The sequence below is a fragment of the Egretta garzetta genome, unplaced genomic scaffold (genome assembly GCF_000687185.1).
Source record: "Egretta garzetta isolate BGI_Z169 unplaced genomic scaffold, ASM68718v1 scaffold5, whole genome shotgun sequence".
NCBI lineage: Eukaryota > Metazoa > Chordata > Aves > Pelecaniformes > Ardeidae > Egretta > Egretta garzetta.
The window spans coordinates 3,709,453-3,724,721 of record NW_009259707.1 but is presented as its reverse complement, the minus strand read 5'-3'; the positions used below and the strand labels follow the sequence as shown (position 1 = coordinate 3,724,721).

The 15,269-nt window shown below is 40.9% G+C and overlaps 1 protein-coding gene across 1 annotated transcript in view; it reads left to right on the top strand.

The window, feature by feature from the left end:
- Positions 1-13,301, top strand: part of LOC104126400 (sodium/hydrogen exchanger 2) — a 33,872-nt gene extending 20,571 nt beyond the window's left edge. Inside the window, exons 4-11 of the mRNA XM_035894356.1 lie at positions 963-1,167; positions 4,008-4,097; positions 5,396-5,466; positions 6,964-7,125; positions 7,713-7,809; positions 8,713-8,844; positions 10,747-10,837; positions 12,931-13,301. Of these exons, the coding sequence (XP_035750249.1) occupies positions 963-1,167; positions 4,008-4,097; positions 5,396-5,466; positions 6,964-7,125; positions 7,713-7,809; positions 8,713-8,844; positions 10,747-10,837; positions 12,931-13,301 (1,219 nt within the window). The remainder of the gene's footprint in view (positions 1-962; positions 1,168-4,007; positions 4,098-5,395; positions 5,467-6,963; positions 7,126-7,712; positions 7,810-8,712; positions 8,845-10,746; positions 10,838-12,930) is intronic.
- Positions 13,302-15,269: the final 1,968 nt, after the last annotated feature.

The window sequence follows — 15,269 nt, the reverse complement described above, 5'->3', positions numbered from 1 at the left end:
TCCAGCTTCCAAGTCTCCCTCCAGGCCAGAAACCTGGATTATTTTCCATCCTGCTCCTGCAGCCCCACAGTTAATACCTTGTGCTGAAAAGCAGCCAAGCAGCCTGACTGCCCCCCAGCTCCTGGCCCCCGTGCTTGCGCCCTTCACCTGCCATTCTGCCTTTACTCCAGTCCATGACATCCCTGGACCCTTTTCCTTCGGCACACCAGCATGTATGGGCATCTTCCCCCCCGTCCCCAGTCCTGCACCCTTCCTGTCTGTGCAAGTAAAATTAAGCAAGTGAATAGCCCCTCATGCTCCTGCAGCCCCACAATTAATACCTTGTGCTGAAAAGCAGCCAAGCAGCCTGACTGCCCCCCAGCTCCTGGCCCCCGTGCTTGCTCCCTTCACCTGCCTTTCTGCCTTTACCTCAGTCCGCCATATCCCTGATCCCTTTGCCTTCGGCACACCAGCATGTACGGGCATCTTCCCCCTCCGTCCCCAGTCCTGTACCCTTCCTGTCTGTGCAAGTAAAATTAAGCGAGTGAATAGGAGTTTGCAGGATTCAAAGCACAGACTGATGGAGGTGACAAGCCAAAGTGTTCAAAAGCACCTCAAAACCTATTAAAAAAAAAAAAAATTAGGAGTCTTGGTCTATACTGATGCAGAGAATTATTGCTGTTCTAGAGGTGCAGAGTCTAGCAGATAGCTGTCTTGTGGAGATGAATTCGCTGATGTGGGTCCTAAATCCAGCTGACCTGAAGTAGTTAGCTCACTAAATATGTTTAAGATGATGCTCCTGAGGCATTTTAAAGTTTTCTTCCATTTTCAAGCAGCTAAGTAACATTTCATTTCTTCAATAATATATAGGTAAGAGGCAAATAAAAGTGTTTTAAAACAAATACTAGCATTGTGGGGGATTTCTGTGTAATTTTAATCTCCCCTTTTTTCCCTCCTCCCCGTATTTCTGTTTTTTTTTCCTCAGGTGTTTTTGTTCTGACTCAAATCATTAATGTGTTCCGGACAATTCCTCTCACTTTTAAGGACCAATTTATTATCGCCTATGGAGGCCTCCGAGGAGCTATTTGTTTTTCACTTGTATTTCTGCTTCCTCCCGCTGTGTTCCCCAGGAAGAAATTGTTCATCACTGCTGTTATTGTGGTGATATTCTTCACTGTTTTCATTCAGGTAATGCCTTTCCTCTTCTGGACTTCTTTCTCGGAGAGGTTGCAAATAAGAAGTGGGTAGAAAAACAAATGTCCTAACTTACTGGAAGGAACATACTTGAAGCTACTCTCCGTGATCAGAGTTTAAAAAAAAAAAGCTATGCAGACTGCAGACAGTTAGCAAAAGTATGCTGGATATTAAGTACTTACGCTAGACATATAAGTAGTATTAAGCATTTAAGACCTACTGAGGTTGGAGTAGAGATAAAAGATAATCTGGCTACAGCCCCAGCACTAATTTCTTGTTAGAATATTTAAAGTAGTGCATTTACTCAGGAGTTCGGTGTTGGATATGGTGCTCTGTGAGCAGGGGATGGAAGACACTGAGGGCACTGAGGGGTGGACTGGAGTGTGTGAGCCTGGGTGTTAGGCAGTGGTGCTGCAAACCAGCTGGACATGCACCCAAAAGCACCAGGTGCACGGAAAAACATTAAGAACGTGTCTCTGGTGTCAACCTGGCCATGGAGACCTGGTCAAGAGTGACCAGGAGGGAAGGAAGTGACTGAAACCAGCAAAACGTAGAGGAGGCTAAGCCCCTCAAATAAACATGTCAGGCTAGTCCTTATCCAGAGCAGTGAGAGAGATGTGAGAGGCTAGGACATGTAGTTTCAGGTCTGGGGGAAAGAAATACATTTTTTAGCCTGCCTTTTACATGGGTAAAGGTGCCGTGAGGAGTAGCAAGTATCTGTGCTCATGCTTGGGCAAGGGGAGTGGCTGGAGCAGCTGGAGGTTGGTTGGTTGACCTTAGCATGTAAGCTGTGACAAATGATTTTGAAGGATAGAATAATTTAAAATATGGAGGTAAGTGGAACATGTTACGAATTGCAACATGGTTTACCAAAAGGAAAGCTGGTATCATTCTTTGATAAGGCAATTTATTTTCTAGAGTAATCTCATCTAACTGGACCATTGTAAATCTTTGGGGGAGGGGGCTACATAGGAGGTTGTTAGCTTAACTACTTATTAAACTGAGGTTTAGATTGACATTAGGATGATTGTAAAGTGAATGAGGAAGGAGCTGACAGTTTCTCCTATAAAGGAAAATAGAAGCATATGGTCCTTTGGGTCAGAAAGGACCTCTGGGCGTCTTTAGTTCAAGCCCACACCCAAAGCAAGGCCACCTTCAAAGCTAGATCATGTTGCTCAGGGCCATGTCAAGTTGAGTTCTGAGTATCAGTATGGATGGAGATTCCCCAGCCTCTCTGGGCACCTGCTCCAGTGTTTTACAACGCTGGTCAGATAATAGGCTGACGAGATGTTATTAATGGAATTCCTCAAGGAGGGTTCCCAGGGAGGGTTTTGTTTAATATTCTCATTATGGACCATGGCACATAAATGTATTTTTTTGTTGCTGATATTTCTTGATGACAGGCTTTGGAAGGTGTTTGCAGCATGACAGCGAGATGGGGTGTCATGTAGAAAGAAGAGAATGACTGAGGGCCAATGTGATAGAAACAAAATTAAATTTAACAGTAATAAGTGCAAGCGTGTTCTTGCTAGGACTTTCTTACTAGGGATTTCTCTTATGAAATGGGAAACTTTCGTTTGGAAAAAAAACAGAAAGGGAAAAAGACACAGGTGTACTGGTTGATAACGGGGTAAGAGTTTAAGCCACCAAAGCAGTGGGGACAGAAGAAAGGCAAATCTGATCTTACGACATACTGAGGCAGGTATTTCCATCAGAGAATAGCGTCATGTTCTAGAGTGATCATGGGACTGGTAAGCTTGTCATGTGAAAGGAGAGCAGGATGCCTTGGCCTTAGCAAAAGGAAGGAGAAGAGGGAATATAATTACTGTTTATATGAGGGAGTGAACACCAGAGAAGGAGGAACACTGTTTAAACTAAAAAGACAAATGTTGGCACAAGAACAAAGTGGTACAAAGTGACCATGATGCAATTAAGAAGCAGCTTTCTAATTATCAGAACAATGAGGTTCAGGATGAGTGTTCCAGTATGAGCAATGGGGCAAAGAAACCTAACTACTTTTAAGATAAAGCTTGGTTCATTTACAAAAAGAAATATGTGACCTGGTTGTCTGGGATAGTAGGGACTGATCTCAACACCATGAAAGATTCATTCCTCTCCCCCGTGCCAGTGCACCTATACAAATAAACTAATTATGTCAATTCTTCCACAAATAATTGTTCAAAACCATGATATCATTCTGGGATAGCCAAAACTTTTTGTTCGTTCTCTGAGAATAGTCAGGCAAGGACACATATTTACAAGAAGTTTTAGTATCACAGGTCTTGAATAGCAATTTTAGTGCTACTGTTGACACATCTTTGAGTACCTGTTTTGGAAGTAATCACTAAAAAAAAAGGACTTTATATGTCTGCTTTGGAATGTCTGGGGATCTGTTTATTAATTCAGAAAACAAGTGAGGATTTTTCTAATACATAACAGAAATGGGGAAAAAAGTTTGAAAATACTATGGATAGGGTAATTGATGTATTCCTGATGGGTTTTGATCGATTGCCCCTCTTGGACCTCTTAGCTCCAGAGAGACCCTTCCTTCCTTCTGTTGCGTTAGTGGACTCTGTGTGCTGATGGGGACTTCGTAGCCAAGTGCAACATCTGCTAATCCCAAGAGTGAATTCACTGTTATAATTATTGTGTCAGGCTGGGCTTTGGGATTAGGAAAGTGAAAGAGTATCCAGAGCTAAAAAGGTATCCACAGCCATTTTCAGTGCTCTGACAGAGATGAGAAAGACCAAAAGGCTTCAGTTTTTTGTTACTTTTATGGAAAAAAACCCAGAACTATTTGCCTTTTTTTTTTTTAATTATTTTTTTCTTCACAGGGAATAACAATTCGCCCACTGGTGGAGTTTCTTGATGTCAAAAGGTCAAATAAAAAGCAGCCTGCTGTCAGTGAAGAAATTTATAACAGGGTATGTTGCAGCTTCAGTGTCATAGATGAAATCCTCATATAGATGGAATTCCTAGTGGCTTTCAAGGATTCAGTGTACAGTATCACAGAGAGACACACGCTCTTCTAGATATCTTTTTGATAGCTGTTATAAGCACAATAGTGATAAAGTTTGTATTTCACCTTTGCTATTTATCAAAATTATCATTATTACATACAATTATTTTGGAATCTTCACTTTCTTAATTGTTCATCTCCTGAGGTAGATTATCTTTCTGTAGTTTGTTTCACATATGAGCTATGTGTTATTTTAGAACTTGGCTGCATTTGGAAAGCTTTGGCAATTTAATGACATTACATTGCATTTGAGTCTGTCTACTTAAACAAATGCTGCAACTCCTAAACACACTCTTAAACTTACTTAACTCTCACATCATCAGCCTCTTTATGAATTTGTATTTGGTGGGTGTATGTCTCCAATTACTGCATTTAATAGCCATACATATTCTTGAATGTATTTCTCCTTGCAGCATACCTCTGGCAGGTGGTTTGAAATTCTTAAAATGAGGAATAATAAGAGCCACATTTAGCAAAGAAGTCAATCTAGGCATCTAAAAGTCCATCCTTTTAGAGCTTATCCTTTGGACATATCTACCAGGATTTCCCTCTGAATTTGAGAGATCCCTACTATGGTACTTGAATTACGAGCTGCCTCTGGGGATCAAGTGAGATCTTAGCTGAACTGATTCACTCTTCCGTAATTCATAATAGACTGAGGAAGAGTGGGTTGCTAATATTAGGTGCTCAGGGCGCTTTGAGGTGAATCTAGCTCACAGTCCCCTAAAATAGGAGCTCAGGACCTGACACTGGGTATCTCAGCTCTGTCCTGTGCATCCCGAGGGGCCAGTGCTGACGCAAGGGGCTGCTGCCCGCTCAGGCTCTCTTCTCCTCAGAGTCATACCTGGTTCACTGTAAGGCCTGGGGGAGTCATTGGGGAAGTCCCAGGCAGAGCCCTAAGTGGTCAGGGAATTTAGAAGAAATGAAAATCTGGGATTACCTCCAGATTCAATCAGGAGATGAGCAAGATCGATGTTGAGAAAGTTATCTGTCCTTTTGGGGCTGTGACCTAAGGAAGCTCCAGAGGAACAAAACAAAGTCTGGCTCCTGAGTTTGGTTAGACCTGCATTTAGTTAAACTCAAGCATTGTCCTGAATTCTGACCAGACTTTTCTGTTGTGAATAAGTTAGAAACTGTTAATATCTAAGGGCAAGTCAAGTGATGTCTATAAGTTTACGTAATGAACAATCATTTCCCCTTTAGTTCTTCGACCACGTGAAGACTGGAATTGAAGATGTGTGTGGACACTGGGGTCACAACTTTTGGAGAGATAAGTAAGAATGTCGTTTAAAACTTTTGTTACACGGGAGAGGCTAAACTGGCTCAGCAGCAGCGACCAAAGGCTGTTGGGCATCAGATTTCATTTCCAGCTTTTTATTCTTGAAAGGGGATGGTTGTTTTTAGAACGTGTGGGTTACAAAGGGAAAGCGGCAAAACAATGTGTTTTTCCTAAACCACAAGCAAGTGGAACAAAATCTCTAGCTGGGAAGACAGGCAGCCCTCTGATCCCAGGGTGAAGGATTGTACCTTCTGAGGGTGTGTGTCCTATCCCTCTTCCTGAGTGTTTTGGAGCATTTCCTCTAGGCCTGCCGAGCCTTTCATCCCATACGGCTTTCCTCCTGCAAATTGTACATTTCTGTGGTGGTAAGTGAGGGGTTAGTTCCCTCTTTCATGGGAAACATACAAAAGCGTTGGGACTTTCTCTAGAAAGATCAAGGCACTAGCTTGGCATGAAGTGCATGAGAGATCCTAATGGCAGGCAGCTCCACAGTTCTTGAGGGTATTATTTAAGACTGAGTGTCAGTTCAGAAGATTACCGCTGGCAATACCTGAATAACTCATGCTTTCAGTTTAGCTGCTGAATCATCATCATCATCGTCATCACTGATGGGGATCTAACTCACTTTTCTCAGAAGCACGCTCTTTTACACTCAAATCCTTTAGACCCAAAGTGTGGGCATTGCTCACCCACCTTCTAGTCACTGCTCCAACAAGAATTTGAGTGTTTTCTACAAAGAGGAGTAGCACCAGCAGGAAGGGCTGAGAAGAGCCCTCTCCAAATGACTTGAGGGCATGACGGTGAGGACTCTCTCCTGACTGCATGACATGGGTACAACTTTCCCTTTACTCAGCCCGGTTCTCCTCCAGTCTGTGTGAGATCTTTAATTAACAGATTATGGAGCAAAGGAGAGTCCCACCTCTTCATGACCTTCAGAAACATTTTTGACCCAAATTCAAGAATAATTTCAGAACGGCCAGAGGGCAAAATATTCTCTGACAAACAAAATCACCCCAGCTGTAATCAATATTTTTTCACTAAGCATCCAATAGGGTTGCAGTTGCTTTAGAGGAAGGGAGAACTTCCAAAGTTTTACAAAAGCAGGCTAAAATTTCAAAGAAAAAGCAGCCGGTGCAAATTTAGATCTTTTATTTGTTATTACAGTAAATATTTAATGTTCTCTCTGTCTCGATGAAAATGGAGAATTAAAAATAATATTGTCTAATAACACAGAATACTTAAAAGTTAAAAGTTGCTGCTAGGGAGACTGTCCATTAATGTATTATAACCAAAACACAGGTTAAGTCTGTCTATCTGAAGCAAAGATGAACTTGACCCTTTATTATGTTACTCAGCAGTAGGTTATTAATATGAACAGACACATTCCCAGGGCATGTGTCTCCTTCACAACTGCGTTAGTTACAGTATATTGGCTTTCCTTAACTATGCGCAGTAAAAATTAACTGGTTGGGTTGGTTTGCCTCATGTACAGGTTTAAAAAGTTTGACAATAAGTACCTGCGAAGGCTTCTAATCCGGGAGAACCAGCCCAAATCCAGCATTGTTTCTTTATACAAGAAGCTGGAAATCAAACATGCCATTGAGATGGCGGAGAGCGGCATGATAAGCAAGGTCCCATCGTCGGTGTCTCTCAGGTAAGCAAGCGATGCCAGCGTGGCCAAGCATTTCGGCTGGGTCATGTCATTTATTTCACAGCCCAGTCTGGAGGCAGGATAATCAATTTGACTGAGGACGCTGTGTCCAAATGTCATCTGAACAGTAAGTGTATATGAAACAGGAGCGTTTCACTTGCGGCTCACACATGAAGCGCTCGATGGGCTGTGCTCGTCCCGAGCGTGTGGTTTTACAAGGGCAGCTGCTCATGGGAACTTTGATTTGCCACGTAGAGCGGAGCTGGACTTGAACCCGTGCCTGCACATCAGCTGCAAGTAGCTATGGGAGAAGCCCAAGGGGCATTTTGAAAAGTACCTTAATCAAATTTACAATTTAATGTAATTTATATCAAATTTTGGAGGCTGAGTTTTGAGCCTCACCACTGACTCAAATGAGATCAAGGTTTTGTTCCTACATGTTACATTTTTACCTGTTCCTCAGTTGTTTTGCAATGTTGTTTCCAACTCTAACAAAGGAAATAGCTCAAATGTAATTCCCAACCATAAAAATAAAAACATTCCTCCTCTCTCTCTCTTTCCTCTACTTTCCTTTTTTTATTCTGCCACAGTGAATATCACGAAGGAAAAATAAAGCCACTTTCTCCCACTGAAATGGAAAACATGCGAGAAATATTAACAAAGAATCTCTACCAAATACGACATCGAGTAAGGATGAAGTTTTGCATACTTAAATATCCCACTGCTATTTAAATATACTGATTACCGTCCTAACAGATCTTTGCGCTATACTGTATCACAGCATTATAATAATAATTAATGCTGTTACTCACTTCTATTGCCTATGAGTCCATTTCCTATCACATGTACAGCAACATATTCATACTGCTTTATGTAAATAGCTTACTTGATCCTATGGATAAAGATTAATGGGTTTGGGTTTTTATTATCTGCAATATACTTACATTACTTTAAAAGGATCATAGGTGCAAATTCAATTGTCCCACTTATATCAGTGTTTTGTTCACTTCGTGATATGGGATTAGATTTCCCATTTGCCTCCAGTTGTGAAGTTGTTTGTGTTAAGAGCAGGGGTGATGAGCTGGAAAAATAGTGAAATAAAAGCAAAAGGACATTTCACATTTACCCTCCTGTGGCTAAGTAGTTTGAATGCCTGAGCCCTTGGAAAACATTCAAAAGTGGAGCTAGCTTCAGCTTGCTGGAGATAAAAATGACTTCCCCCTAGGTGACTCATCTTATCCCTTTCAAATGTGCATCTTCCATTGACATATTGACTGAGCTAGTAAAATGTGGGGGTAAACACTGTAGTAAGCCAGCTTTTTTCAATTTCTTTTCTATTATAAATATCAGCAGGTTAAAAAAAAACCAAACAAAACCAAAAAACCCAGGTGCTTGTGAAGCAGATGACTCAAAAAATGCTGGCATAATTACTGTTCTTGTTCTTAATCATCTGCAATATGATTTTTTTTCACAAGGATTGATGATGCTTATTAAAACATTAAAGCAAAAAACCTGTTTTGCGCTGTGTGTATAGTTCGACACATCTGACATTATGCTTTTCAGAATGTGACCACTGCTTTTATATTTCAGACAATGTCATATAACCGACATAGCCTGGCTGCAGATGCAAATGAAAAGCAGGCCAAAGAAATACTGATCCGTCGCCGGCACAGCCTTAGGGAGAGCCTGAGGAAAACAAACAGCCTGTCAAGAGAAAGACCGGTACTTGCCTTTTGGATGTTTTATAGAAAGCAAATCTTTGTAGCTAAATGTCATGCAGAAAAAAAGTCTTCTGAAATGAAGAAAAAATAAATCCTGAATTTGGAAGACAACTGGACATATAATGCCACACTTAGACCTTAAGTTGCACACATGGGGCCCCTTAATTTGTGTTGACCCCTTCAGCAAAGCTTCGGTCTTGTAGAACGTGATATGGGAGTGGGATCTGCTGCCACAATTTTATCTCAGAGGAGCTGAACAGGCTCTGTACACAGTGTACTTCTAAAGGATGGTCAGTCTTCTTTATCAGTATTTTGATGAAGCGTGGATGATCAAGGTCAAAAATGACTTTGAGATGGACAAGCTACTTAGAGTATACTCCAAAATAAGGGGAAGAGAACTCTTAATTGAGTCAATTAGAGCGAGCTCTTAATTTGAAAAATGTTGTGGGCTCTTTAGTGTTCATAAAACGTAGTCAGGACTTCAGGTTTTGACGCCAAATAGGAAAGCCCCCTCTACCCACAAGAAATGCTGCGGCATGATAGTATTTGGCTTTCTGAGGCAATCCTGTGACACCTTCACTGTAAACTTCAGACCGTATCTGAGTGGAGCACACTTATTCAGCAGGGAAGCTGATGCCCCAAATCATCTTCCCATTCTAGGTAACAGGGAAATTAACCATCCTATAAATATGTATTTTCATGTTACAGGAATACTTGGTGACTGTTGTCTTCATTGATACGGTTGTCCTTCAGCAGCTGAGGCTGGAATGATGTCTCCAATAAGTGCTGTGTCTCATTAGTGATCATTATCAGGGCTACTGTGGTGTTACTTGTGACAATAAATCTGTTGCTGAATGATGTTTTTTCCCCTCTCAGCCACAGTTACATATGTTGTCTTGGTCATGCAAATAAAGTATTTACTAGGTGGAATAACGAAGAGACTCAGCAGGACTGAGACATTTTGGGGGCAAGGAGAGAAACAGGGTGCCTGACAGCTTTTTAGAACTCACAGGCTGTAATTTCAAAAATAATTATCCTTGGATGAAACCACCACAGAGGGAAGCATAGTGGTCCTGAGCAGCACTACAACATCCAAAGAGGAAAAATGCCTCATGGAAAATAAATTTCCTTTCAGGTTCCCTTTGAGTGTGCAGCAATGAATGGTACAAGCAGGGGAGAGCTGGTTGACTGTAAAGGTTTTATGTAACAAATGTAAGAAAGGATGCTCTTGAGAAGCTTTTGAATCTAAAAAAAACAAACAAGCAACCTGTTCTGGAAAGTGTGCTTCATGTTCCAGGAACTGTGAGGTGTGCTCTGTACCCAGGGCCTTCAACGTTTAGTCCTGGGAAAACAAAGATTTTATGCCCTGAACTGGTAAATGATCACACTGAAGCCTAACTTCCCCATCGACTTCAGTGTGACTAGTCAACTGTATAAAGTCATTTATATGTATAAAGCCCTTGCAGGATCAGAATACAGATTAGTCCTTGTGCCTGAGCTTCAGGCTCAACCTAATTTTTGCAGCTGACTAATAAAAAGTTTCAAACTGGAGTCACATGAAGTGATGCCACGCTTGCAGCTTTTGCCTTCCTTAGGAAAACCTGTACAGGTAAAGAGCATACATTTATTAACTTTGATCTCAGAGGGCATATCACTAGGCTTTCCTTTGATTAAGCTGCTTGAGATTGCTCAGCTTTTACCTTAGTTAGCACAGACCTCAACCAGCAATCAGCGTTAACTTGAACGTGTAGTAAAAGATCACGTATTAGCTAATCCCAAACTACTCTCCAGCCCTTCAGCTGCATAAACCCGTTCAAGCCTCAGTTGTGTATCTTAACATGTTATGAAGGTACTTCAGTCTGCATGCTGTAACTTAACATTTCTTATATTTCTTTGCACGCAGGCTTCCGCAAATACAAAAAGGTTCCTTTCACTTCCTAAAAACACTAAACTCCCAGAGAAACTACGAGTGAGAAATAAAACGTCTTCCAGAGGTAATGAAAAATTTGCTGCTGTCTCTTACTGTGCTGCTGTTGTTTTGCCTGTGTAGAAGGAAAGTTGTTCCAGGGACGACATAGAGAAATCAGCATATTAATTTTCAAATAAATATTAAATGGTTTATGTGCATGAGCTTTCATTCTAGAGTTAATACCTTCATAGCATATTTCTAGGTGTTAGATATTTAGCAGTGGTCTTAGAGCGTTAAAAGTGATGGGTCCTAAAGCAGGCATTTGAGTGCAGAGAAATGCGCCAGCAAGCAGAGTTTTGTGGGGCTTTCTCAGTTCAAATGCTATCTCCTTATGCAAGCAAGCAGGAGCCTGAAACACCTCTGCACCAGAAACACTGCCTTGGCTCATTCTTCTTGTCTGTGTTCCAAAATGTCCAGATTTCCCTCTTGGATTATGAACCTATTTGCTTTCTTTTCTCACTGGGGTCAGGGTAGAGGACACTGCTCTGAGAACCAAACCAGAGAGGAGAATGAGGACATGAGGTCTGGTTTATAGTTCTCATGAAGAACTCAAAATGCTGTGGTTCACAACCAAAATGTCGATTTTTTTTTTCCTGCCTAAACTCACAGATATTTTATATTGGAGTTCCTGAATTCTAACAAAACAAAAATAAAATCTGGAGGAAAACAACCATTTGATGTGAAAATTTTGCTGAGTTCTGTATATAGCTTTTGATTATTACTGGTTGCATTACCATGCTTATACCATGCTCAGGAGCATTCCCTTTCATGAAAAGCAACCATCAAGACCACTTGCTGGGAAGATTAAATCTCTGCACAATCACTAAAATGTCTCGATCCCCACCCCAATTAGTTTCCTACTCTTCCAAATTAATTTAGCAATAGACCATGTTTTTGTATGTTAATAATTACATCTTTGCTCTCCTGAATGTAGCATGTCTTTTATTCTGTAGTTATGTCTGCAGAGGTCACCTACTGTCACCCAGAATTAAAGAGGAAATATGCCTCCAGATTATTCAATTGTCAAAAAATATATTGTTTGACATATTTAGGGGGGAAAAGCCTGCAAACACAGTCTGATGAAGACCTTCCTTGATATATAGTTATCTGCGTGAATGGACAATTATGTGGTGATACATTTTGTTGACCCCCTTCTCACCTTTTTAAAAGTAATAACATGTAGGCTACTAATGTAAGTTGTTCTTCTGACAGTTGTACGATTCTTTGCTTTGATATATTTAAAACATCATGTCTGGCTGAAGTCTAGGAACAAATCTGAGGCATTCATAAATGATTGTTAAAATGATTATCAAGTGACTGAAGTGTGCAAGTTTTGATGAAGATGTTAGTCAATTTAAAAGAAGTCTGCTGGGGAAAATATATGCACATGTACGCATCCAGAATGTTTCCAGCTTGGTTTACCTGGCAGAAATCATTTAAGAGTATTCCCTGAATGATTATGCCAGCTTTCCCTTGACCATTTTCTGCCCTGCTGTGATGGGGTGAAGGAGTCTGCAGCACTTGCAGCCTGTGACATTTCTGATGTAGATTTTCTTTGAGATCTTACATTCGGGCATATTAAGGGTGGGATGTTTCCTCCCACCTGTACATTGACCTTGGGAGATCCTTTGCTTGGCGGACTACTGATGCTCCTTTTCCAAAGTCAAGTTTCTAGAGTCCCTGTACATGCTGTGCTCTGGAAATGCCTCTCAGATTAGATTTCATGGGATGTAAGGGTGAGAAATCTCATGTCTCTATCCTGCTTGGATGTAAGCAGGGACTAGACCCCAAGTAGCTCAGAGACAGGTTTTTCCATGTCCAGATCCAGAACTGGGGAAATGACAACTCAAACAGGGGGAACTTGGTGATTAAGGAGCAGCTGAGTGAGGGCTTTCTAAAGATCACAGTTTTGAGGGGAGGGATGTTTGTAAGTCAAATGTATCCTCTGTCCTGACAGAGTTCAGTGTCTATTACTGGGTCTAATCAGAAAGCACTGAATTTAGGAAACACAGGGAAACTTTCTCCTTTGGCTGCTAGTGCTCAGTGTGCTGTTATTTGAATATTCCTGAAACGGTAGTATTCTGTATCTAAAATTTTTATTTTGTTTTCAATTAACAGTGGGTGACAGCAGTGACTCTGAGATGGATGCAGCTACGACAGTGCTCAATCTAAGACCCCGAGCGGGGAAAATCTTGAGAGACCAGAGACTGAGACAGCAGAGGCCACTGCCTGAGTTTAGGGTGGAGTGGAAGAATGAAGTTGACGGGAGCCAAGACGGCCGAGGAGAGCAGCAGGAGCCAAGTGCCTTGCCTCAGCCATCCATAGGGTTCAGGCAGCCACTGCTGACGAGACCAAGATTTGGCACTTTGAGCAGGGAAGATTTGACTGCAGACCATGGGTCGGCAAGACCCGTGCCACCACCACGGTTAGTTAGGCAGGCATCACAAGGGGAAAGGCAGAGGAATAAGCCTGAGAACCAGCCGTATTGAACATAGCAAAAAGAGAACTATTGGTAATAAACCATGGATGTATCCAGTTAGGATTCTAAACTATCTGATCAGACTGTGGGATCCATTAAAAAAAACCCCAAGCCTCAATGTGGATCTAACCACTTCCACTTGGATAAAGTCCATGCCATTAGCCAAGTGAAAGGAATACTGGAGCAATTGCAAAGCTGAAGACATAAAAAAAAAAAAAATCTCTTTTATAAATAACTTATGGCAATGCTTTAATTACATTATTTCCACTATTAAGATAGGATGGAAATGTGCCTTATCACATCATCTCTTGTGGAACCAAGTCATGTAGGTTCAATACCCAGTTATCCATTGAAAATCGTTGTTGAAAGTCCGGTTATGAATGGATTCTTAAAAAAATTCTGTATCATTTCAGATTTTATTTATAATCAAATAATACTTGTTTTAACCAGAGCTTTAATATGAGTAACACTGAAAATTGCACAATGCACCTATCATACAGACTTTGTAAGAAGAATAAATATATTCCTGAAGCCCAGTTTGTTTGAAGAGCTGTGATGCAGAAAAGGAGGAAGGAGAAGGAACAAGCTGTAGAAGCAGAACTGCAAATATAGTTTATAGGGAGGAGTTGCAACAGAGACAAGACCTGAATAGCTTGAATTTTAACTTTCTGAATTTTTGGCAATATGTAACCTTTGAAAGGTACTGAGGATCGCCAAGGGAAATCTGAATGACCTTGACTTTCACTAATGTCAACGAGAGCTGAGAGCACTTAGCAGGACACCAGAAGCCCTAAAAAGAGAAAACACCAAGCGGATAAATCACATTCTTATTCACAATTGCTTTTTGCACCTTAGTTTCTCAGTTGCAGTGCAAACACAGCAGTAGAATAGTTGCAGAGCGCTGCACGTAGACAAAGCGAGCAGTCTCCTGTTTGAGTCGGGGACCACTGAGACTCAAGAAAGCTCGTTCACTCATGCTTGTGATCCTGATCAACTTCTTTTACTTTTTGTTTCCTCGTCTGTAAACGGGAAAGATAATCTTTTCTTTGCCTGAGCTATGCACTCCAAGGAACGAAAACGTTCCATCTAATTTGTACAGAAAAGTAGCACAGCGGGGCCCTGGAATCAGTTGAAGTCACTGTGCACCTTAATAACACCCCTGAGAAGCATGGACTTCTTCATCCTAGCGGACAAGGCTGCCATTTGAGTGCATATGGGAAGGGAGGGGGCATTAAAATAAATGATACTTAACTGTAGCTCTCAGGAATTTGCACTTTCTGTCCCACTTAATCTGTCTTAAGTTTTGAGCTTGCTTTAGCACAGATACACATTTCAACACAATGCAGAAATCATTTTCATTCTATTTGTTACAAGATTGATAACTTTGATTGAAGAATTTGCACTGTGAAATCATAACTTTTCTTTTTCATTAGCACATTTCTAAATCTGTGGGCAATAAGATTCATTTTTTTTTTATTTAAGCATGTTTTGAAAGAACTATTAAAAATCAGAATTTCCTTCTAAAATGACAGGGTAGATTTCTTTCAAAGGTTTGGGAGTGGGGTTGGTAAAACAGTTTTATGAATGGGGATTTAAGTCTTTCCTTCTAACAGCTTTTCCAAAATATTTATTTCAGGTGTGTATTTGAAATGTCAAACCTTCCTGGACTCTTTTGTTGGCACAGGTGTTTTAGTCTTTTTTTTCTCCGTTCCAGCTGTGGTGGTTTCTGCTGTATGTCAAACGTAAAGTCTAAGCTGCAGAGGGATGGCTATGTGAACCCTAGACATCTCAGTCAAACGTTCATGGCTATTCTCAACAAATTATTTGTGTAGAAGGCAATACTTAGCTATCCTTCAATGATTATCTCCTGTTTGGAAATAAAACTGGGTTCAAACAAAGCCAGCAAGCTTTAAAAACAAATTTGAATTTGTCTTTGAACAGGAAAATATCTTTCATCAGTAAAATTGTCAGCGAGTAC